General features: G+C 36.9%; 3 protein-coding genes across 4 annotated transcripts; 2 read left to right on the top strand and 1 right to left on the bottom strand.

Annotated features, from left to right (window-relative positions):
- Window positions 1-323: 323 nt before the first annotated feature.
- Window positions 324-7,130, bottom strand: LOC145224823 (solute carrier family 35 member F4-like). Its single transcript, XM_080091410.1, has 9 exons — window positions 6,982-7,130; window positions 6,527-6,625; window positions 5,777-5,975; window positions 5,188-5,407; window positions 4,501-4,632; window positions 3,181-3,370; window positions 1,938-2,027; window positions 1,157-1,351; window positions 324-516 (listed from the first exon to the last, which is right to left on the bottom strand). The coding sequence occupies exons 1-9, from the start codon at window positions 7,046-7,048 to the stop codon at window positions 455-457; spliced, it is 1,254 nt and encodes a 417-aa protein (XP_079947536.1). The 5' UTR covers window positions 7,049-7,130; the 3' UTR covers window positions 324-454.
- A 1,699-nt stretch (window positions 7,131-8,829) lies between these two features.
- Window positions 8,830-18,210, top strand: LOC145224713 (acyl-CoA desaturase-like). 2 transcript variants are annotated; one of them, XM_080091274.1, is made up of 7 exons: window positions 8,830-8,892; window positions 13,517-13,650; window positions 14,075-14,205; window positions 14,373-14,578; window positions 14,775-14,821; window positions 17,151-17,330; window positions 17,921-18,210. In XM_080091274.1, exons 2-7 carry the CDS (start codon window positions 13,545-13,547, stop codon window positions 18,100-18,102), a joined length of 852 nt encoding a protein of 283 aa, XP_079947400.1. In that variant the 5' UTR covers window positions 8,830-8,892; window positions 13,517-13,544; the 3' UTR covers window positions 18,103-18,210. The 2 variants fall into 2 exon arrangements, with proteins under 2 accessions (XP_079947400.1, XP_079947399.1); XM_080091273.1 differs by lacking the exon at window positions 8,830-8,892 and adding an exon at window positions 12,648-12,738.
- Window positions 18,211-20,166: 1,956 nt separating this feature from the next.
- LOC145223288 (acyl-CoA desaturase-like) lies at window positions 20,167-23,910 on the top strand. The gene is made up of 7 exons (XM_080089685.1): window positions 20,167-20,244; window positions 20,748-20,890; window positions 21,529-21,659; window positions 21,827-22,032; window positions 22,376-22,422; window positions 22,798-22,977; window positions 23,614-23,910. The coding sequence occupies exons 1-7, from the start codon at window positions 20,216-20,218 to the stop codon at window positions 23,793-23,795; spliced, it is 918 nt and encodes a 305-aa protein (XP_079945811.1). The 5' UTR covers window positions 20,167-20,215; the 3' UTR covers window positions 23,796-23,910.
- The last annotated feature ends 1,033 nt before the right edge of the window (window positions 23,911-24,943 follow it).

The raw sequence follows: 24,943 nt of genomic DNA on the forward strand, positions 1-24,943 counted from the left end.
GAATAGGGTTAGGGACTAAATTTAACATAAACAACTAGGTTTTTAGGTTGATTTCATAGTTATTATTGTTATGAAACCTCACACTAACCCTATATAATAGTCCCAATCGTCAGCATTTTTTTTCACGGGGTTCGCACCCAAGATGCTCCCGGGGACAAATGCTGATCAGGTTTTTTTCATGTCTGTATATGGATCAGGAGCGCCAGACAATTAGGAAACTGCATTTAAAATGTTCTGGTGCGTCACCTACCGGAATTTAGCAAACATTTCTAGTGTGAGTTCTTGCGTCAGCAACTCTACAAACCTCTTTGATATTTTGCATGTAACAAGTTTGGAACTTTTATTCTGATAATTTCTCTAAATACACAATTTCATTCCTTACACAAACAAAAATCAACACAGGTAACAATCATTGAAAAGAAGACACATTCTTGCAACATTAAATATCAAATCATCATTCTTCATTGTTTTTGTTGACTTCAGCACTTTCACGCTTTAGTGAGCCCGATGAATATGCTAAAAATAACAAAACTCTTTATTAATTTATTTTTATTTCCCAAAAAATATTGATAGTGGCACAGGGAAAGAATCTTCAGTAACAACCAGTAAAAAAACATTAACTCAAAGCCTATATTTTGCCAGTTTGTGACAAAGTGACATTTTGGAGAATACAAGAAAATTTGGGTTATTGGTGTTGCAAAAGCCAAAACAAATTTGCTCTGCTACCCCCATTTAAGTGCACTTTTATCATAGGTAGATCCAGTATTGGGATTCAGCTGGTTCGCACCGGTTCTATAGAACCGTCTCACAAAATTTTATGGGATCAGCGAACCGGTTAGTATTAATGTGTACTGTCAAAGAACTTTTTGTAACAGAACCGACTGACAAGAAGTTTGGATCCCACGACTGGGTAGACCTATGATCACAGCTCTACCTTTATCTTAAAGGGTATTTCAAATTATTACATTCTGGGGGTATTTATATAATATTTTAGTTGCTGGTGCCGTTTTTTTTTTGTTAAAGGGGTAAATATTATCAGTCTGATTTTTATCAGGTGCAGTGATTACTGATATGTTACTGCTAGAAGTTCAATATGTGTGTCTGCAACTGTCTGCAGCTCATCACATAAAGTCTCAATACTTTTGTATCAACCCACCTATTGCTCTTTCGTCTTCCGATTCTGGCTGATCACCACTGTAACATCTGGAATATGAAGTACAACCGAGCAATCGATGAATCGGTAAATTCCAGGTATCGGGAAGCATCATCAAACAGAATCCACACACAACAAGCAATGCTGCTACCAGTCGTAGAACACTGAAGAGCACACCGCGTAGGAACAGATCAACAGCTGTAAAGTGAAACAAAGTTAATGCCATCCACAAAACTTGACTTAAAATGGGGAGAAATTAGAATAAAACTGTCAAAAGAGCTTGTGTTTTAATAAATTGCTTTATAATACGGTATTAGCTGCAGTGCATTTACTATCAACCAATTGTGCACATATTTTACTCCTTATAACCAGTGGTGGGATTCAGCCGGTTCTATAGAACCGTCTCATGAAAACTTATGAGATCAGCAAACCGGTTAGCATTACTGCTAACAGTCAATGGACTTTTGTAACAGAACCGGCTGGAAAAATGTGACTTTTGTGAAAGAACCGACTGACAAAAAATTTGAATCCCACCACTGCATATGACATTTCACTGTTGTGCAGCTATTATCGGCTTTGTGATTGTTTTAGTGCAATTGTGTCGCTATGTTTTTGTTTTACTAAGAAAAAAAACCCTTACTCAACACAACCTATTTGCACTCACAAAAACAACAGGGATTGTAGAAACACCAACAGTACAATATTATTTATTACTACAGATAAACCAAAGTTTTGTTATTTTTCAATAATATATAAAATTAAACCTTTATTTTTATTATGTTACCTGCATTAACTGGTATTCCCATCATCATAGCGATCGATATAAAGAGTGGGAAAGTGAACGCAATTCCAAAATTCACAAGGAAGTTGAACACTAGAAAAAAATAAGGCATTAATTGACAACCGTTTCTTGTTTTCTAATACATATACAACTCAGCTCAGTAACATTCTTTTTAATAATTTTGTTGGAGGATACAAAAGTTATTAATCCCTATATTGACCATTATGCAAATACAAAACATCGCCATGTTTGTTGCTATGTTATGTAAGAAACAATCATTTAATTGAGATGCCTTCATAAACATTAGTTTTCAGGACCCAAATTATATCTTGTAAATTGAACCCACTACCTAATGAGTGTTTGCTTACCAGTCATACCTATTGGCAAACAACACACTCTTGCGACAGATGGACAATAAAAGGGCCAAGCATAAAATTTGACAGGCCAATTAATAATATTTCTGTGTTTACCTAAGCACTCATACAGTGAATAAGCTGTTGCTGCCAGGCATAGTATCAAGTTTATAGAGCTTTTCTGGCAAATGTATTTTTATTCCGAAGTTTCGACGTCCTATACAGGTCGTCTTCATCAGGGTAAATAACACTGAATGCGACTAGCACAGTACACGATAAACCAAGGAAAAAGAATGGAACGCAAGCATGTCACAACGCAACAAAAACACCACGCGATTACGAATGATTGGGCCTCTAAACTCATGCAGTAATTTTCTATTTGTTGCCATTTCACTAAAACTAATGATTAACCAGCATTTGCTATAATTAGAGCAGAAATGTTGTCACAAAAACTAACTGGCTTGAACATTTTATGGAAGTACTATTATCATGAGTAAAACAATGCAGCTATATTAGTCATGATCAATTTAATTTAATTTAGTTGCAAAAATTTAGGCATGACTAATATGGCTGTATTGTATGAATAATGACGGCAAGGTTAACCAAGCATACCAGTTAACACAAACTGATACCACAGAAAATTTGTTTTTTCTTCTTGTTTTTACTGAATAAAAATTGTCACCCCTTTTCAGTATTTTATGCATGGTTTTTCATTTACCCACAGATTTGTTTTAAACAGATATAAACTGTTGCATTGATAAAATGTGTCAAAGAAAAATCAACAAATAAATAAAAAAGTTAAATTATAATTTTATTTTACTCTATATCACCTTTTTTGCTACTGTGCATAAATAGTTCGGTTTCAGAAAAATAAACAGAAGTGTTCAACTAACCTAATGACAGTGCAGAAGAGCCACATAAATATGACCAGGGGATTTCCGCAGCCACAATGTGTTCGAGTCCGACAAAGTACAAGATAAGAAAGACGATCCAAAGAAACAATGCGTTTGTGATTCCCAGGAAGGAAAGAAAAAGTGAGACCTGCCCTAAGGATGCGTTGCCAACCACTTTCTTAAATACAACCTACACAGAAAAACATAGTGCTGTTAAAATTATGAATAACAAGTGTTGTGCATCAAGTTTGTAGAGCTCTTCTGGCAAATGTAATTTTATTCCGACGTTTCAACGTCCTATGTTATTTACCCTGATGAAGACGACCTGTATAGGACGTCGAGACGTCGGAATAAAATTACATTTGCCAGAAGAGCTCTACAAACTTGATATTATGCCTGGCAGCAATAGCTTATATAAGTGTTGTGCATGACTGGTATAAAAATTATACTTCTACATACTTTAGTACAGGAAACTTTAGTGCTGTATATATATTTTAATGACCTGGTGATGACAACAGCACTTGTCGAAATGTCGTCATGTTTTATACACAAATATACTGGATCCAATTTCTTTGCTCAGATTATTCAAAACCGTGAATAATGTACCTTTGTATAATGTATATATTTATTTTTTTCAAAATGTTTGAATCATAACGCCAATTTCTATTGTTATTCGAGTTAATAATACAAAATTTGGGTTTTCTAGTACATTATGATACTGTATGAGTATTTCCAACATTTAATTTGTTTGTTTTTTGGAATTTTATGATGCCTGGTTAATGAATGCCTAAAATAACCAGAAAATTGAGGCTTTAAACCAGGAGTGGGCAACCTGCGGCTCTTCATTAAAGCTAGTGCGGCCCTCATAGACGCTTGGATTTCAAAAGTACTGGCAAACGAGTCCAATTATTACATATTTTTGAGCTGATTAATGTGCCTGGTACTAGTTTTCTGCGATCTGACAAAATGTGGCTAGAATCAAATACGAATTATACTTGTAGTTAAGCATATTTGGTGATAAACAAAGCACAATCACTTTGTGTGATGCACATGTGCAGCCCTCGATCTAATTTTGACATTTATAATTGGCCCTATAGTAACAAAGGTTGCCCACACCTGCTTTAAACCAACACTTACACACAAGGCTGCTATTCTATAGCTTTTAAGTTTAATTAAAGTTCCCCTGCAACGTATGCAAAAAATGTACAAATATTTATATGATTTTGCCTGGTAAATGCCAAAAGCTCACATTCAAAAAGCAACAAAAATGCATTACCGAAAAAATACATCGACATAGAACATTTCCAAATTTGATTTTACCTTGTAAACCGCCGCTCCCAGTGCTGAAAATATTGCCATTATTATTCCAGTTGTCACATTGCTTTGTTCACTGAAACCGTCAGCATAACCGAACAATACAACTCCAGCTATGCAAGTCAATGAAGCAATGATCTGAATAATATTTTAAGGTCTTGAATGTTGGCTCATGGTTGTAAAAACTTTGTAAAATTTTATTTGTAAAAAGTGTACAATAGCCAGTTTGTTGCATTATGAATAGAGATGCCTTAAATCAGCTTACTTTGAGTTCCGATAAATCAACAGAATCGCAAAGTCATAAGTCAATGGGTTTAACATAAAAAAAATGGCGCTACACAAGAATACTTGTGTTTTATAATCATTTTAGTTCTGTGAGTTTTAAGGTTGCCTCCACCATTTTTGTCAGCCTGCTAAAGGATTACTGACTTATTGTCTGAAATGGGAAAAATTGATAATGTTTTAAAAAACATAATAGTCTCAAGTGATTTTAGTTGTGGTGTAGTTTCAAAGATTTGGTGGTACCTAATTAAGAAAAAAAGTCATGTTTACGCTTTAAACCTGTGTTTGTAGCACATTTGGTTTTATCCAAATTGCAACAAATCATTCGACCGCAAACTGAATCTTTGTAAAAATGGACTAAATATTTTTTGCAAACCTATCATCCATCTCTAGTTGTAAATAAAACCTTACCCTTATAAAATAGAATCGTTCTCCCAAAAGAAAAAATGAAAAGATGTAAACGAAAGCCACATTGGATGACAAGATTGCAGAAGCATCTGTTGCTGCAATGTACGTCAGAGCAAATATGTAAAGATAATTTGTGACGATCCAAACCAGGTTGAATGGAAATATGATCGTCAAAATTTGACGCAAAGAAACATTTTCAGGTCCAAATATTAACAGTGAATCCCTGAAACATAGAAAAGGGTTTCAGGATATTTCAGTGAGTAATAATAATAATAGATTTTTTGTCACAAAAATCATAATCATTAGAAAATAAGACATTTAGAAAAACACATTTGATAAAAAAACACATCATTCACACCATTGTTCGAACCATCACAATAGGTAAATCAAACTTTCAATACCTTTAATGAAAATTTAAACTTTAAAAAAAAATTAAAGGACATACTGAAATACTGAAAATAAATAAAAAATCGTTGTCTCGTGTTAAACAACTTATATTGTAAGACTAACTTTTTTGCTCTAAAAAATATGAACAAAGTTATTTTAATTTCCTGACAAAAACAATTTTCAGAATTTTTTTTATCCAACTTACTTTATTGATTCCACAAATCCTGATCTGTTGGTTGAAATTCGTAGAAATAAGCAATAGACAGGATAGCACAGAACCATCCAACAAGTGGAGAACCATGTGGTGAAAAATGGTGCGTTAAAATCCGAAGTTGTGTTGGCACTTTGAGCAAGTTGTTGGGATCCAACCCATGAAAGTGCAAGGAGAATCACAATCACCAAACCTGAGTGATTATAAATTTAGTTCGCTAAACAAATGTGCATATACAGTAAATCTGGACCCATTTGGACCAAAAAATAGTCCGGATTAGGTGATTAACTGATGTCAATTGTAAAGTCTTACCACTTTACGAAGCATTTGATACGTCAAGTATATATTGTCTGAATTAGTAAAAGATTCAGATTAACCGTATCTGGTTTAACCAAGGTTAACTGTATATATACATATATATTTGACACTTGCATATCTTAAAAGCTTGTATTTAGCTTCAGCTGCTTTAACAAACACGTTGTCATTGCAGTTAATCTTCTAGTTTCAGTTTCACAAACATTGGAATACAATGGGAGCTATTTTGCTAGCTGCAGCCATGTATTTGCCTTTTTTAAACTCTTTTAAACTTTTATCCACTATCTTGGCATTTAAAAACGGACAAAAAAAACACAACAAATTTGAGTCCTAAAATAAACACTAACATATTTACCACCACAAACAACAAAACACAACAAAAGTATTTTTGAATATATACAGAAATTGTAATTTTATGTTTGTCTTTACCTATCAGGGTTTTCCGCGTTGTGTTGGTGGGACTTTCGGCGACAACTGGTGTTTCTTCATCACCGTTTTCATTGTTGTTTTGCTTCGGTAAAACACTTTCTAAAACAACAGATGAACTAAAAAATCAAACATTATGAAGTTAATAACATTTCTATCTGTTAAATCTGCTCCAAGCACTAATGCTGACCAATAATAATAGCAGACATATATCTCTTAGTTTATTTTTATTTATAAGCATTATTATCGACCAATAACAATGGTAGGCATATATCTCTTAGTTTATTTTTATTTATAAGCATTATTATCGACCAATAACAATGGTAGGCATATATCTCTAGTTTATTTTTATTGATAAGCATTAATATTGACCAATAATGGCTAAAAAGTTGTTACAAATGGTAACAAGCAAACCCCAAAATTAGAATACATTAAACTCCAACAAACATAAAACTTACCACAATCTTGTTCATTGAAGGAGGCTCCAATCTCCATAAACATGTCATCCTTGTTTTGTGCCGACATTTTTGATGAATATGGTGTAATTTTACAGTGGATAATAAATATAGGTTTAAACAACTGTTATTAAAAAAAGGAATAAAAACAGAAAAAAAATCATCAAAAACTGTCTTTAGACTATGGCAAAAAACACATACAACATATGGATCAAAACTATAAGAAACACAAATAAAATACATCTTTTCCATATATTTCTTCATCTTTTCTATATATTTCTTCTGCCTGTTTTCGGAAACTGTTTGAATTAAAGTTAAGTTACATAATATTAAACCTTGACCAAAATTATCAACTCCATCTAATTAACCATTTATTGGTAAGTAATATAAATTAATTTGTATTCATGAGCACTTTCGGTATCAAATGATCCAGAAATCTCTCACAAATGTTGTGAATGATTAATAAATTATTGCTTCTTACTCAAGCGGAACTAAATAGCCGGCGAAACCGGTCATGCGTGACAACAAAACTACTCAAGCGGAACAACAGCATAGTAGTCCTCCGCACAAGAGCGCGCGACACAAATGAGTTTTCGAACGTTGCTTCTGTCCTTTCCAGCGACCGAAAGAAGAAGGTCTGTGACGTAACAACGGTATGATCGGGCTACGGTGAAACGACCGGGTCCAAAGTTCGCGAATGATTTCATTCTGATTATTGTTGCGGAATTGTTCTACAGATTTGAGCGATGACTTGCTTAAATTCGACTCTTTGCAAAATTCATATCCGTTTATTTCATTGTTCAAACTTCAAGCCTTATTAATAGGGCAAGTTTTTGTTGCACTAAAAACGTGAGAAAGTTGCACTTAATTTTAACAAAAGTTGCATTTATGCACAAGTTGCATTTATGCATACTTCTTGGAGTTACTAGCGGGCCGCAGGTTGGACAATCCCTGCCTTAGACTGTCATCTTAACAGATATCAAGGTTATCGCTTCTAACTTGCAAAATAACGAATGCACTTTCATATAAAACTTTATGCTTGGCTGGGGTTGTTGAACTTCAAGCTTGCAAGCCAACTGTTGCGTCATAGATGACATTGAGATGCAGCTAATCCATCACATAGCTCTTTGTTATGCAAATCAAAGAGAATAGAACCATGCATACTAAAAATAGTTTTATAGCATGTTTTTTAAATCACTTCTTTACATTTTGCGCAATACTTGATAAAAGTTGCAGTCAAAAGTTGCACGAAAAATAGAAAAAAGTTGCAACATAAAATTCCTACAAACAGCTTATAACATCATACTACATAAATTCTGAGTATTTAGGAAGCTGTAAAAAAAAGTTGCAAAAACTTGCCCTACTTATTAACCTTTCAATATTGGTATGACACGTTAAAACTGTTTGGAATAGCTCTTTTCACTGTTTTCTTTGCATTTAAACAAGTTTTGTCCCTACAAAAAATGTCATGCCGAAAATATTACTCAAAGAATGGTGCCAAAGACAAAAAAGAGTTACTTTTGTAGTGTAAACGCGTAATAAAAATGTAAAAATGTACCAACAAACTTTTAAGGTGGAGTTTAATCGTAAAATATGACAAACCTTGACTGTAATAAACATTTTGTATCATGCGTCAAAGGTGTGATAATCTTATTTGATCGGAGTCTGACTTTGCCTGATTTGAACTGAGGTGCCCTATCACGCTTCGTTTGCAGTCACATGTCTGTGGGGTTACTCTCGGTCGCCGCCGGTTCGAGTTTACTCGAGGTCAGATTGCGTCGGCCGGTTGGTGGCAGTGACGTGTTATGGCTTGAAACTCGTTCGATAAATCGTGTTTAAGACGAAAAGAAAGGAGGAATAAGAGTCTTTCTGATGTCACAAAGGACAAGTCAAAGGACAAAGGCAAAGTTGTAGGTAAGAAATACTTTTGTTAAGGCTTGTTACTTCAGTTCCAAATGGAAGTTTATTAGGTGTGTTTGGTCGCTTTTGAGAAAAGATATGAATGCAGCAGACTTTTGTTGACGCACACGCGGTAGGGGAAAACACTTTGTTTGGCCCGGCGTTTAATAATGTTGATTTATTCCTTCAAGCCTGACGTGCGCCAAAATTTCCTTTCACCGTTAGAGCTATTCTACAAAGTCGTGAATTTAGTCTTTTCTGTTTTGAAATGGAAAACTTCCGAACAGGAAACTAGTGTTGCCCCCAGAAAAAGCCGGTGGTGTTTTTGTTTTAGTTTAAATAGTGGTATAGTGGATTTTGTTTCAGCCCTCTAATGCTTTTTTGCATTGTTGATTAATAAGGTTTTGAGCACTTTATTGGATTAAAGGTGTCATTTGTTTGATATTTCAACTTGGTATAAGGTAAATTGTAAAATGGTTAATGCTTGTTTATTATCAGAAGTATGTTTAAAAATAACCGTCACAGTTTGGTTATTTTTTATATTTATAACGTTGCAAATAGCTGTGGATTAATGTTAATGTGTTTGCACATTCTATAAATGATATCTACGTGTCTGTGTAGAGACGCTTGTCATTAACGTTTCGCGGTAATTTCATCTAACAGGCACGTATTTGTGTGAAGCCAGTCAATTTACATGTAGAAACGCGAGAAGCACGGTTGAACAGTTGGTGAAATATGATCTGGTAAACTCGAAGCGTTAAAAGGGACAGCAGCATAGCTAACCACCGTTGCAAAGGACTAAATTCTGTAGTTTTGATGGTTTTTTGGCAAAAAGAAACTCAAGTCAATATTTGTGAAAACTAGTACCAGAAAATATTGATAGCATTAATTGTCAAAACGTAGTGCTGCTTTATACCCAAATATTGGTTTGTAATTTTGCTAAAAATATTTTGAACCGTGTACCCAAGATTACTATGGCTTTTGGAAATCAGAAAAATGTAATAGACAGCGTTACATAATGACGTAATAATAGGCGCCTACCACTGAAGAGTTGTCAAAGTATTGCGTCATTTGAAGCGAATGGATTTCATGATACGTTGTGTGGGATTTTGGAATGTGGCCTGATGATGGGAATATCTTGTGGACTTTGCACTGCGCTGGAAACTGTTGTTTGTGACATAAAACTCGTAGGTTGGAACTTGTGGCTGGGAGTTGCAGGCAACATACGCATGTGTATGTCTGATTTAGCCGCACGCTATAGGGATTAGATATTGCAAACTAAAGTTAGGATCAGAGGGCATGAAATTGGAGCCGAAACCCGGCCCGAACCCGAATCGTGTTTGAGAAGCCCGTTTACGACCGTAAGTTTGACTGACAGTCCTGTACATTAAAGCCTCAGGAAAGACCAAGACAACAAACACAACAGTCAATTGGTCCTGAAAAAGGCGTTTTAGGTCTGCTGGGCACTAGGTCAGGCCCTGCAACTGACTACTTGCCCGAAAAGGCAAGTAAGTCATAGTCGTAAAAGTAAAAAGGTTTTGAGCAACTAGTGGCTATTTTGGAATAAAAAGTGCAAATTAATCGTGTTGTATGTTTAGTACAAGTTCGATAACACAAAAAACGCAAACAAAAAATAGCTCTAAAATTTTATTTCACGTGTCACGGTAGTTTTAAGAGGACGTAACCGAAATTTTGTCTTTACGTCATCGTACGTGTGAGGGCTGGGATATACTCACGCATCAGTGAACTTGTTAAAACAGTTGACCTTTATTCGCTGTACGACCTTCAGCGAGTCATTTTCGGAGAATATTTTAAACTTACTTTTTCGCCGTATTTCATTTTTGTTTATTTTGCTTTCGGATACATGTGTTTTAGTTGTGGGTAAAATACAGAGAATTTAACTACTTTTAAAAAATACGTGACTTGTTACCAGTGGTAGGATTCAAATTTTTTGTCAGCCGGTTCTATCACAAAAGTCATATTTTTCAGCCGGTTCTGTTACAAAAAGTCCATTGACAGTAACCAGTAATGCTAACCGGTTCGCTGATCTCATAAAATTTCGTGAGATGGTTCTATAGAACCGGCTGAATCCCACCACTGCTTGTTACCAACGCAACGTACACAGGGTTACTTTATGTCAAATAGCGGAAACATTGTTTGTTGTCTTATCACAATCACCGCTTTGTCACGTGACTAGACAAATTGTGATGTGTCAACTGTCATGTGTCATGCGTCAAGTTAATCTATCGAGTTGTTCACTTCCTAATTACCGGTACTTTGTTGTGTTGTTTGCGTACGTGGTTTAAAGTTGCCCCATGACATTGCACGCAAGTGGTAGAGTCGAAAATGTTGCATTGTTTTGTAGCAGTGCGTTTATTCACAAGCCTCAATACAGCAAGTTGATGTTTAGGATAATATTTACAAACCATTTGTTTAGGCAAAATGCGTTTCTGTTGGATGTGTTCTTTTTTGGTATTAATTTAACGTTATTTTGTAATAAACTTTGTAAAACATGAACGTTTGTAACACAGAAGAGGCAGGAAGCGGTTTTGTTATTTTTTTTGGGCGCTTTTCCAAACCAACAATCTGACAAAGTTAGACTTTGAGACCTCACACTGATTGGCGCGCACTAGTTAGTCGCGTGATTTCTCCAGGGTTTGTGGTGAGGTGAACTTATGCGGGGTCACACAATTTTCCTGGAAGACATTGGAAGTCGGAACTGAACACCTTCAAAAATGTCGTGCTGCAGTTTTGGTCTTTTTCTGTTAGTTAAATTAAAGAACAACGGCGATTTTGAAACTTATATTTTGGATTGGCAAAGCATATTAGATAATCGTATTCATTTTAATGCAAATACGTTTTTAGGCACCCAACGTTTAAAATAATTGAATAATTAACATGTCTATTGGCAGCAAAATCCTACAATGAAATTTCGTTTTTCGGCTTTCCCTTATAAACTGTAAATAACAGTGTCAGGCTCTTGTGTAACAAATATCACCAGGGCATTCTAGCTTAATAATAGAGATTTGTCTGTCACGTTTCAACGTTTTCCAACTAAAACTTTTTGCAAGATGCTCGCGCGATTCGTTTTATTTCGTGTCGCGTCGCCTATGTGACGTCACAGTCCTTCCGGTTCGACTTTTCAAAAGAAACTCGACGTCTTTGCTGATTGTTAAATAGCGTGTTTGTTGAATGTTCGATTTGATTGTAACGTCATACTTGCAGGTGTTTAGGGGCACTGTGACGTGAACAATGCGATGTTTTGTGTTGAAATGGTTACAAAATTTGATAAAAACGGGTATCGGGTTCGATAATAGAGTGATTATTAATGACATATTTCCGGTTGCTGTAACCAGTTAATTTTATCGCTTTTGTTGATGACAGAACACAGAAAATATGTAGACGGATGTCAGCATTTTGTTTAATGACAACAGTTACTCTTAAACTGGGTGAAATTTCTACACAGTGATCAATTTTGAATTTTTTAGATAGGACCTGTTTATTTTGGCATGCGGTGTGTAGATGCTGTGTTACTTGTGGTAAAACGGAAAGGATTGAAAATTGTTTAGGTTGGAATTATTGACACAAGTACGGGAGCGTCCAAAACTCAAACCCCGTGAAAGTTTCAACTGTTAAAACGGAATTATTCAGTTCGCTTAATTGCATATCTTGGCGTTGCGAAGTACCTTAACATTTTTTGTTTGGGCTATAAACATGAGATTGAAAAGAATATAAAATCTCAAAAATTCTTGTTTCTTCGTTTCAGGTTTTGTGTTAAAACGGTTTTCACTAAAAAGTTTCTAAACATTATTTTTAAAACTCAAACACAAGGAAGATGAACAAAATGGCAGAAGTTTCAAGGTATATTTGTTTTTATAGCATTTACTCGAATGGTTCCATTATTTCCATTAACTTGTTGTGAGCCGGAAACACTAAAATTTAAAATCGTGGAAATTGTGCAAATACAACTGCACACACGATGTCAATTGTGACGTGCCCGGATGCCATTGTGACGTGATATAGGTTTGTCGACGTCACAGCTTCTTGTTTCTGAATGATTGATTGTTTTACACGTTTGAATAGAGATCGCAAGCAGCCTTATAGTGAACTCAATTTAAGTTGACCCCCGTGTAAGGTAATAAAAATCGGCAATATTATAGCCTGGCTTACACTCCGCCGCATTTTTGTCGTAAAAATTTTCAACGTAGCCCCCCAGTCTCGAAGTCCAAATGCGCCAACCTCACCCTCCAATGTGAGTCCTGTCACATAACGCTTTTAGCAACGATGCAGCTGCAGCGCGTCTACCCATCTATCCACCAATTGTGCCCTCAACTTTATCACGCTTTATAACGTCTCAACGTTGCGCAGCTATTTCCGACTTGGTGGATATTTTAAGGTAATTGTGTTGAGCGATTTGTGTTTGTGTCATAAACTCAACTCGACAACTTAATTTGACGTCGGTGAATCTAACTGCTAGGCTTTTTGAATGCCGGTTCAGTCCGAAATTCCAGGCCAACTTTCAACTCTGAAACTTCTAATTTTACCGCTGCAATGAAGCGTATGACGGTAACGGTACAACACACAGAGCTAGTTAATCAACCCGCTTTGCCAACGCTTACACTCATGAATTTTGTTCCAGCGATGTGAAGAAGGGATCTGACCGTAAGATGAAGATTGTTTGGAGGAACGTCATCCTTATGTTTGCTCTCCACGGGGTGTCGCTGTTCACCCTCACTATTCTACATCAAATGTTGACTCTCACTATTGCCTGGGGTGAGTTTGTTCATGAGATTAACGTCGCATTTTCCGCTATTTTTGAGCCTTAACTTTGTTAATGTTACAACATCTAGCTACTTTACAACATACAGCATCAAAGTATTCCGGTGAAAGCGTTTCTTTTAAGTACCAACACAAAATCTTCCAAATCTTTAAAAAGTATTCCCTTGAGATGACATTGCCGATATTGACAGTTTATATTCAGTATTCAACCCTATTACGACGTCAAACTTTCGTATTACGACGTCAATCAAGAATTTGGATATTTGTATGCGGAATTAAAAAAATATTTTTTAGACCCGTCCATACTTTAATGCAATTTGTGTTACGAATAGATTTTCACTTATTGTTATACTTCCACCTATATCCGGATTTGAACTATTAACTTACGACGTTTGTAACCGTTGTTTCCATTCCACAGGTTTGCTTTGCTTCGTGATATCGGCTTTGGGAATAACAGCCGGGGCACATCGACTCTGGGCTCACAAATCCTACAAAGCCAAACTCCCACTTAGAATTCTACTGGCTCTCTTCAACTCAATGGCTTTCCAGGTATATTATGTCACTATCATGACTGTTGCGTCACTACAATGTTGTGACGTAATTTATTATGTCCTCGAAGATAAAAATATCGACGCCAAACAACGTCACTGAAATAGTTTACTTCTATGTTACGTCATAGTGACCATGATTGTGACGATAATTTCTCTTTTTTGCAGAATTCGATTCTTGAATGGGCACGTGATCACAGAAGTCACCACAAATATTCAGAAACAGACGCAGACCCTCATAACTCGAATCGAGGGTTTTTCTTCAGCCATATAGGATGGTTGCTGGTCAGAAAACACCCGGATGTGGCGAGAAAGGGAAAAGGAATTGACCTCAGTGACCTCCACGATGACTCCGTGGTTATGTTCCAAAACAGGTTGGAAAAACTTATGACAACTATCAGCGATTGTTAAAATGTCTTGTGGAGAATGTAAATCATACGAGTTGTAAAATGGGAATGTTTGAAAGACCGGCTGATTCGGTATAACGCCTTCAATAGTTAAACGTATTGACTGACTTGGTGCATGTGATTGAGGTTGTACATGAAAAAACAATTTACTTGTGTTTCGCAGATACTACCTCCTCTCCGTACTTCTGCTGTGTTTTGTCGTTCCTATTGGTGAGTATTTCTACCGTAACATTCACTGGTGGGCGCTAAAGAGCCATATACACACTAGCGTAGCTTAAAATGGTGGAGCTACTAACACCATACCTCACGGGACACCCAAAAGTGCCTAATTTTCGATAAGTGGCGCAAAGAGCACTTTTCACATTTAAAACCATATATCTCAAAAATTGCTCACGGTTAGAGCTATTAGGGTCGGGGTATAAGGTATAAGCATTTAAAATTTAATAAAACTAGCAAAAGAACTTGGTTACTAATGTAAAAACTTATTTCCCAACCCAACCCCTCTTTAGCCGCTAAATAAATAATTCAGCTCTTTACGCCACCTTGTGAATGTGGGTCGTCCGTGAGGTATGGTATTAATAGCTCTACAAATAAAAATAAGAACTCCCAAAAAAACTAGTGTATTTTTAGTTTAAGCTAAGAATATCACCTCTATTACCAATGAGCCCAGTGCATCTATGACCCCTGGCCACAGCTTTATAATATAAATTGTCCTGCATATTCCAATTTTTTTGTAAAATATTATAATTGGACAGATTCTTCCTAATCGCAATTCGGGTTGATGAAACTATAGGTTTATGCCTTGTCAAATGGAAATGCTTTGTGGCCGGCTTCATATGGAAAAGGGCCTCTAGTCGGTCTGTGGTGCTGTAATCAACATAAATTTAGATAATAAAACCAATAGCATTTTACATAGTGTACCCAGGAAGCTTATGTGTATGCCCAGACACATAAAATTATTGCTGCACATAAACTGGTGTGTGGGCACAGCTTGCACATGTAATGTTGCTCTTAGTTGTACTCAGGGTGCTTGTGTGTACGTCCAGACACATAGAAATCTATGCTGCTCATAAACTGGTGCGTGGCCACAGCATGCACATCCCATGTTGCTCACAGTGGTCCTCAGTGTACTCAGGGAACTTGCGTGTACGTCCAGACAAACAAAGTAAAATGCGCAATGATAAAAAAACCTTTTTTATGAAGTTTTACAATGACGTAATAATGGATTAGAGTTTGAGATTAAAATTGGAATGATGTTGGGTTCAAAGTTCGTATTTGCTTCCAAAATCTCCTTTCTCTATTCCACTTTTCAGCTTGCGTGATACGGCGGTAAAACGCTTCGTCCAAAGTTCGATAAAATTACTTATGCCAGCGATTTATACTGCTAAATACATTCGATTGTTTGCCAAAAAAACCAATGTCTATTTGACTGCGACTGAAATAGATCTGACTCTTTGTTTTTGTCCGTGTGACCTATTTAATTACTTGAATTTTAGAGGCGGTTACAAGATTTTAGGACCGAACTTTGTGCTAGCGGTTTTAAAGCGCAAACGTTAATGACTTTCTAGAAAGTCAAATTTTTGTTTGAGCCCGACAATTTACGAGAGTTGAAGTTCATGATTTTAAGCGCCTTGGTACAGTGCCGGATTAACCATTAGGCAAAGTAGGCACGTGCCTACAGGCCAGTCAAAAATCCAGGCCACTTTAAATGATTTGGCAACACTCATAATTCTATTTTTTTAGTTGGCAACCCTGATTTTCGGGCCACTTATAAACTGTGCCTACGGGCCAGCAGACCCTTAATTCGTCACTACCTTGGGATATAACCTTGTTTTTACACGTTTCTTGTCTAATCCCACAGCTTTTAGGGACCTGTCCAGTGGTGGGATTCAAACTTTTTGTCAGTCGGTTTTATCACAAAAGTCATATTTTTCAGCCGGTGTTGTTACAAAAAGTCCATTGACAGTAACCAGTAATGCTAACCGGTTGGCTAATCTCAGAAAATTTCGTGAGACGGTTCTTTTGAACCGGTGCGAACCGGCCGAATCCCACCACTGGACCTGACCTACCCCAGTTGTGTTTACCCCATGTACCAAACTTGCTTCCTGTAATTCCCCGTCACATAACGCCTAAATCCTTCACAAATTCCCCGTCACATAACGCCTTAAACCTAAATCCAACAATTCAAATGTACTTGATTTCTATGGATCTAAAATATATGATCTTTGTGTATAAAACGTTACTTACGTTTTTACCAAAGCTCTAACTAAAATCAGACTAACTGTGTTCCGAAATCTATTTGATTTCCTCTAAATGTTACATGATTTCTGTGTCAAACAATTCTTTACCCTTGCTATTTAACAATTTGAAATTATTGAAATGTTGTGTGCTGAAGCTTGTTAGATTTCCATGGAAAATATATGATATCTGTGTGAACTATTTTTTACCTTTTTGAGAACGCTGTTTGACAATTTAAATCGTTATTAGAGTAGTTAAGCTTGTTAGATTTCTATGGAAGTAATATGATGTTTGTGTGCAGCTGTGCCGATGTATTGGGGCGAAACATTCCTGATGTCTTACCTGATGTGTTTGCTGCGATATTGTCTGGTGTTAAACTGTACATGGATGGTGAACAGTGTTGCTCATATGTGGGGATACAGACCTTATGACAAGAATATCAACCCAGCTGAAAACATGGTCGTCGCATTCTTAGCTACCGGTAAGTGTAAATCAGTGCGTTCCAACTGGGGTGTCATTTCTTTTTTCAAGTATTTGTTTTAACTGGAATGGGTTACAGGAAACATATAGGTATTTTGAATATACTACTGTCGCATTACTTATGTTCAGTGGTGGGATTCAAAGTTTTTGTCTGCCGGTTCTGTTACAAAAAGTCCATTGACAGTAAACAGTAATGCTAACCGGTTCGCTGATCTCATAAAATTTCGTCAGAGGGTTCTATAGAACCGGTGCGAACCGGCTGAATCCCACCACTGTTTATGTTCCATTTATTTACAAACGGTTAGATGTTTAAGCACGTTTCTTTTTGTATTTTTCAAATATTTGTTTTAAGTGGGATGATTTCCAGGGAAAAAATTCTTACATAAAGGAAAATAAATAGATCGAGTGTGCTACTGTCGCACTAATTAAGCTCCGTTTTAAACCGGTCTACAAGGTTTAATCTAATTTCAAACGAGTTTGGTTGTAATAATCAGGAATCGAAATTAAATGCTCTGTATTAAAACTGCGACAACAATTGTCATCAACAACATATTCGGAAAAAAATCACTAACCGGATTTTCGTATTACCAGGCGAGGGTTACCATAACTACCATCACGTGTTCCCGTACGACTACTCGACAAGCGAGTACGGAATTAAACTCAACCTCACCACGACTTTCATCGACACCATGGCTCTTTTCGGACTCGCCACACACCGCCGCAAGGTGTCGCCCGAGATCATCCAGGCCCGCAAGAAGAGAACCGGTCAATAGGAGCGCTTCTTTGTATCACGTGATTTTCAACTGGCTATATTTCTTTACTGCTTCGTGTGTGTAGCTCATATTGTACTGAAATACAAATTACATGGTAAATTACGCGTGGTTACGCCTGATTTTTATCAACCTACATAAACGGATAGGGCTTTTCTGTCAAGCACGTGTATAGTTCTTCATTATTTCTGCACAGAGTTGTAAACGCGGCCCGAACCCGAATTGTTTTTGAGAAACCCCTTTGGCCCCGAAAGCTTGATTAACAATGTATATATACATTGAAGCCCCAGGAAAGATCAATACAACAAAATAGATATAGATAGAAAATTTGTGTTGAACAAGGAATTGTAAAGCTGCTTGACATTGGGTTAGGTTCAACTAGCTGCAAAAATATTGACACAGAGTGTAAATCAGGCCCGAACCCGGCCCGGCGTTTAAAGAAACCTAAACCCGAACCCGGCCCGGCGTTTAAAGAAACCTAAACCCGAACCCGGCCCGGCGTTTAAAGAAACCTAAGCCCGAACCCGGCCCGGCGTTTAAAGAAACCTAAACCCGAACCCGGCCCGGCGTTTAAAGAAACCTAAACCCGAACCCGGCCCGGCGTTTAAAGAAACCTAAGCCCGAACCCGGCCCGGCGTTTAAAGAAACCTAAACCCGAACCCGGCCCGGCCCGGCGTTTAAAGAAACCTAAGCCCGAACCCGTCCCGACTTACCACTATGTTTCTGCACCCACTGGTTTCAGAGTAAAAACAGTTTCACACTAAACGACATCGAGTCGACTTTAACGTTTAGAAAACTAGCTACAAAAGACATATTGAAATAGTGATCAGAAACATTCAAAGCATCGGCCTGTGTCCGGGTGTTTCTAAAATATCCGCAATGGTTGATTAAACGAACATGGTTCGGGAACCCGCTTTACCAGGTGTGTAAATTTGTGTTTCTGATCGGCGTCAGGGTTTAATGCGTGACGTTGTTTGTACAAAAAGCGAAGGTTACCTCGAAAAAAGTGATCAAAAACACATGAAAAACAATAATAATGAGAATCAATTACGCAATGCAATAAGTTGATTTCCCAAACTTGCAAAACTTATCAAGGAAAGTTCAAATAATTCGCTTCAGAATTGAGGACAGCTTCGTGCAAATGTGCATTGATTTACCGCTATCGGCAAAACTATCGAAATCCTGCCGAGTTTCGAGGATTTCAAGGCCGTGCAAACATCGCGCAGAGTCGATCGCCTGGCCAGTGTGCCGAAGAACCTAAGTTGTCAATCACACCAGCAAAAACTGGCGACCTTCGGCGAGTGACAGGCTTTATGGGAAATCCGCAACACAAATGTTCATGTAACCTCGCGAGATCCAACTTACTGCTGAAACCTTGTTATAAAAGCTGAACACGTGATTGTCACGCAGCTAACGGTCTCGCATCGATGCTGGTTTGGTATAAATACAAAGTCCCGGTGTTGCGTGTTTGTCAGTTCGTTAAAGTTGGCGCTGATGTAGATGCAGTTACCCAGGCTTGCAAAGTGCTTGATACTCTATGTAACTGTTAAACTTATTTTTAATGCTAGTAAAGCTGCTTAACTGATTTTGAATTGTCGTTTTATTCGATTGGTGCAACTTAATTCGTGGACATGGCGTTAAACGAAAGCAATTTTTGTAAATTAATCTTCAAAATAGTTTGTTTTTCCTCTGGTAAAGGACGAAAAAGAGTGAAAAACAATAAAATGACGAGGAACTCAAAGATAATGGCAAATCAACTACGCAAAATGTTGGGATTTTTTCGAAAGTGCATTATTTCGTATCAAGGTCCTTCTGTTACTTTTTTGTTATTCCGATTCCTGAATTCTTGGTATAAATCAGGGGCAAGACTTTGTTTGGAAGTTTGGAAAGACTACTTTAAGGCATGTAAACTATGCGGCATTCGCAAATCATTATTAAACCTATCCGGCCCGCTGTAAAAAAAGTTTGGTGACCCCTGATATAAGGCATAAGCTGCAACCAAAATACTTTTAAACACCTAATTCTTACATATTTTTTTTACTTGATGAACTTTTTCTAGGTATCTATAGGTATATTTTTTAGAATTTACAAAAAAGGGATTTTTTATTTCACCAACATGCAAACGATAACTGAAACACAAACGAGGTATTTATGCAAATTTAAAAGGTTAAATCAGTTATTGAATATATAAAGGGCACTTAAGTATAAACACATAACATGCCATAAAATAAATATACGAACGTATAAGATTTACCAAGACTTGATGGCTGAACAATAATTTACCTCTTACAAAGTAGTGAACGCGACTTCAAATACGTTTGATAATAATCCATATGCTTACAATGTCGGGATTAAATACAGTGTATCTATTACTATCAAAAGCATCTATTACTTTCTTTTTTTGCGTCACAAAAGGAAATTGTGTCGTTTGAATGCGTTGACTGTACGAGATAGAATTGACACTCAACAATGACCTTGTGTTACGAGAGCATGTAAACCAGGGGTGGGCAACCTGCGGCCCTTCTTTAAAGGTTGTGCGGCCCACAGAGACGCTTGGATTTCACCAAAATAGTCTAACAAAATAAAATTTTACAATACAATTCAGTTATTTTTCAAAAAAAGCTGACAAAATTGATGTTATTTTGTAGTGAGATTCTCGCTATGGCACCAGAGAAAAAATACCGGATGCAAATTGTCTGGAGAAACGTTCTTTTGATGATTGCACTTCATCTAGCAAGTCTGTACACTATTACAATCCTTCACACTGCAGCACCACTCACATTAGCATGGAGTAAGTATTGTGACGTTACAATTACACATTAGTGAGCAAACAATGCGCTTCAACCAGCACAATTTAAACTAAAACAATAATTAAAAGTTTAAGACATTGTAAAAAAGGAAAACGCATTATATAACCCAGTGTTTCTTAATCTTTTTATCGCGCCAAACCTCCACGATATTTTTCACGCTTTCGTCGAACCCCAATGAATAGTTTGATATTTCATTTACTAATGCAAAACCAGCGTTCTTTAAATAGTTTGCAAACGGAGTCACGATTTTAAACCAAACAAAGCAGTTGCTTCAGGTCATTTGTTAACTATAGCGACACCAAAATGAATTTACAGGGCGCAAAACCAGAAAAAGTCATTACATTCAAATCAAACTAACACCGAATCAAATTAATTACCATGTATTCGACCACAGTGCATCATTTCGAAAGGTCAGGTGTCGAAAAAATCGTTTGCTGCACATTTGTACTTCAAAGGCCCTACTTCGAACCCCTGTTTTGGCGTTGGCGAGCCCCTGAGGTTCGATCGAACCTAGGTTAAGAACCACCGCCTTAACCAAACATGTTCAGAGAAATAGCAGTTTGTTCTTAGAATTAAAACTTACTCCACACAAACTTATTTAAAACACTATTACTTGTAGCTCTCCTGTGCATAATAATATCGGAAGTTGGAGTAACAGCCGGTGCACATCGACTCTGGGCTCACAAATCCTACAAAGCCAAACTCCCACTCAGGATTCTACTGGCTTTCTTTAACTCAATGGCTTTCCAGGTTTGTTACGTCACTGTACCATTGTGGTGTCACAATGCATATTGAAAAATCTTAAGACGAGGTTATGTTTTTTCTTGTTAAACATTACAAACAGTAAAATACATTGAAAACAAACAAATAACTGATTACAGTAATAAAATACCATTTTGTATGATTGCTATCCGCAGAATTCGATTCTTGAATGGTCACGTGATCACAGAAGTCATCACAAATTTTCAGAAACTGACGCAGACCCTCATAACTCAAATAGGGGATTTTTCTTTTGTCACATCGGATGGTTGCTTGTCAAAAAACACCCGGATGTGGCGAAAAAAGGAAAGGGAATTGACCTGAGTGACCTCTACGATGACCACGTGGTTATGTTTCAAAACAGGTAAGGCAAAGAAGCTATCATGCATGACGATGCGTCATAAAACGATTTTATAATTGGGCCAATTCTGGTCCATTTGTAAAAACAATTGTTATTTAAAATTTATGCAAATCATAATAACGCCAACACAAATGCTGAAAAAACATACAATTTGCTTATCATACTGTGTGTTATGTTGCGCGGTTATCTGTATTTGTCAACGACTTTTCTTGCGTTTTTATTTGTTTTCTTTTTCCAGAAAAGCTATTTTAAGTTCGTAGCCAGTTCTTGCAAGCAGCAGTATATGTATAAAACCTCTTTATTAATTCTAAGCAGCATCTTATATGTTTATTTCTTGCTTTTTTAGATTTTACCTCCCCTCGGTGCTACTTATGTGTTTCATCGTTCCCATAGGTAAGTTTCCATCAATCAGTTTTTTTTTTAGCACTATATTTCTTAACCCCATGTCCGCAAACTCAACGAGTTCGTGGAAAGGTTTCGTGATTCTGTGATCATCTCATGTGATACAAATTTTGTTTTACTCCCAAGTTTTCCATCACTGTTTCATTAGTTTCCGAGGATGGTTATATTCACGAATCATGACCTAAATCAGTTAAAAAACCTCGAAATATACCTTAGTTAAAGTTAACTTGCTGATTTCTTAAATTTTTGCGCTTTCAGCTGAGCTATTTCTTCATTAAAACTAGTTTACATTTTTTTGTCATTTCAACCATTTGTCATTTTAAGCTTGTTAGATTTCTATGGAAGTAATATGATTTTTGTGTGCAGCTGTGCCGATGTATTGGGGCGAAACATTCCTGATGTCTTACCTGATGTGTTTGCTGCGATATTGTCTGGTGTTAAACTGTACATGGATGGTGAACAGTGTTGCTCATATGTGGGGATACAGACCCTACGACAAGAACATCAACCCAGCTGAAAACAGTTTTGTTGCGCTACTAGCTTCAGGTAACCTACTTTTTGTTTCGTTGTATCATCTTTTACATCAGGGGTCGGAAACCTTTTAAGCGACGCATGCCAATTTTCTTGTTATTTCCATGTGGTAATGACTTCGCGTGCCAACATTTTTCTGAGTAATAGTGCTAAATGCCATCTTAAAAGTAAAAGAAAGCAGTCAGTTTTGTGCGTGTAAGCTGGATTTTTAGACTATTAAATGATAAACAACTAAAAACAAGCAATATAACATCTAAATTAGTACTTCAACATAAACACGCGAACCGTTAAGCGTGCCAATTTTTTTGTTTGATTATTGTATTCAACGCATGTATCGCCTTAAAATAGTACTGTGCGCTCATAAACAATTTTTAGATTAAAACCACTGACTACGTTAATTGTGTTCTTAAATTGTGTCATTTTGTTGAGCTGATTTTTACGTTAGTTTAGGGCAATTATTTAGTAAAGGTAGGATTTGAACCGTACACCTTACGATTCGCAAAACATAAATATTTTGTAAAAAAGGTTTCAAGATGACTTCAAATGTAGTTGACTGCTAACAATTATTCCAACAATTTAACAAATTGTTTAAAAAACCTTTTTTCTTTATAACCATGAAAGTACAAACTAAGCGGATTTTCGTATCACCAGGCGAGGGTTACCATAACTACCATCACGTGTTCCCGTACGACTACTCGACAAGCGAGTACGGAGTCAAACTCAACCTCACCACGACTTTCATCGACACCATGGCTCTTTTCGGACTCGCCACACACCGCCGCAAGGTGTCGCCCGAGGTGCTGGCTGCGCGCATAAAACGGACCGGTCAATAGGAGACGCCGAAACCGTCACGTGATCTGCCATCTGCGTTCATTTTTTTATTTGTTTTTCGATTTTATTTTTCGTTCTCGCGCGTTGTAAATGAGTGAATAAACTAAAATCATATTTTTGGGGACTGGTTGAATTAAAACACAAGCGCAAAGAGTGCCACCTAGCGGACATTAAACCATATTAACAACTCTATTTCTTAGATGTCATTATTGTGGATTTGCGTTGCTACCCTTATTAACGTAGGACCTATACATTTAAACTCTTGTAAGATTTGACAGATATATATTGTGTGAAAAAAACACATGAAGAGAAAATGCAAAAAAGTTCTCGTTTTTGTACACAGTTAAGATTTTCTATAGTCAACCAAAAACATAGAATTAAAACAAAAGCGCAGGGAGATAGGATTGTAGGGCGGTTAACTTTGTATCCAATGGCTTGGCTACGGTTTTGTGGTTATGTCTTGTTTTTGCAAAAGCATCGAGCCAATAAATGATAAGCTGCAGACAGTGTGCACTGTTTCGACCTATAAGGTCACATCAGTGCACACTGTTTCGACCTATAAGGTCACATCAGTGCAGCTGGTGACGAGACATAGGCCCACACTGGCTAGTGTAGCCATTCAACGGCACTCCAGTTTGTTGGGAGTAACAGGCTAAAAAGCTTATTCTTGTTTGACATAAAACGTGTTAAAAATTGTGATTGTGCCTATTTCTACGTTTATTATGTAAACCAAAAATAAACCACATTAAAAACTGATTGGTGAAAGATTTGCTCTGAAAAGTGCCCTACTGACTTAAGCAAAAAAAGCCAAGAAAAATTCTTGATTGTTTGGACCTACTATTTGCGAACTTAATCAACCAATTACATTTTCCATAAACAACAAGCATAAGATCAACTTGATAGAGCTCTTCTGGAAATTGTATTTTTGCATCGACGTTTCGACGTCCTAGATCAGGGGTGGGCAACCGGCGGCCCGCGGGCCACATGCGGCCCATTGATCAAAGTTGTGCAGCCCGCAGAGACAATTGGATTTCAAATGTACTGGCAAACGAGTTCAATTTTTATATTTTTTGAGCAGATTAGTGCGCCCTGTGCTATTTTTCTGCGATTTGACATCATGTTGCTAGAATTAAATGCGAATTTTACTTGT

The sequence above is a fragment of the Phallusia mammillata genome, chromosome 4, assembly GCF_965637545.1.
Source record: "Phallusia mammillata chromosome 4, kaPhaMamm4.hap1.1, whole genome shotgun sequence".
Taxonomy (NCBI): domain Eukaryota; kingdom Metazoa; phylum Chordata; class Ascidiacea; order Phlebobranchia; family Ascidiidae; genus Phallusia; species Phallusia mammillata.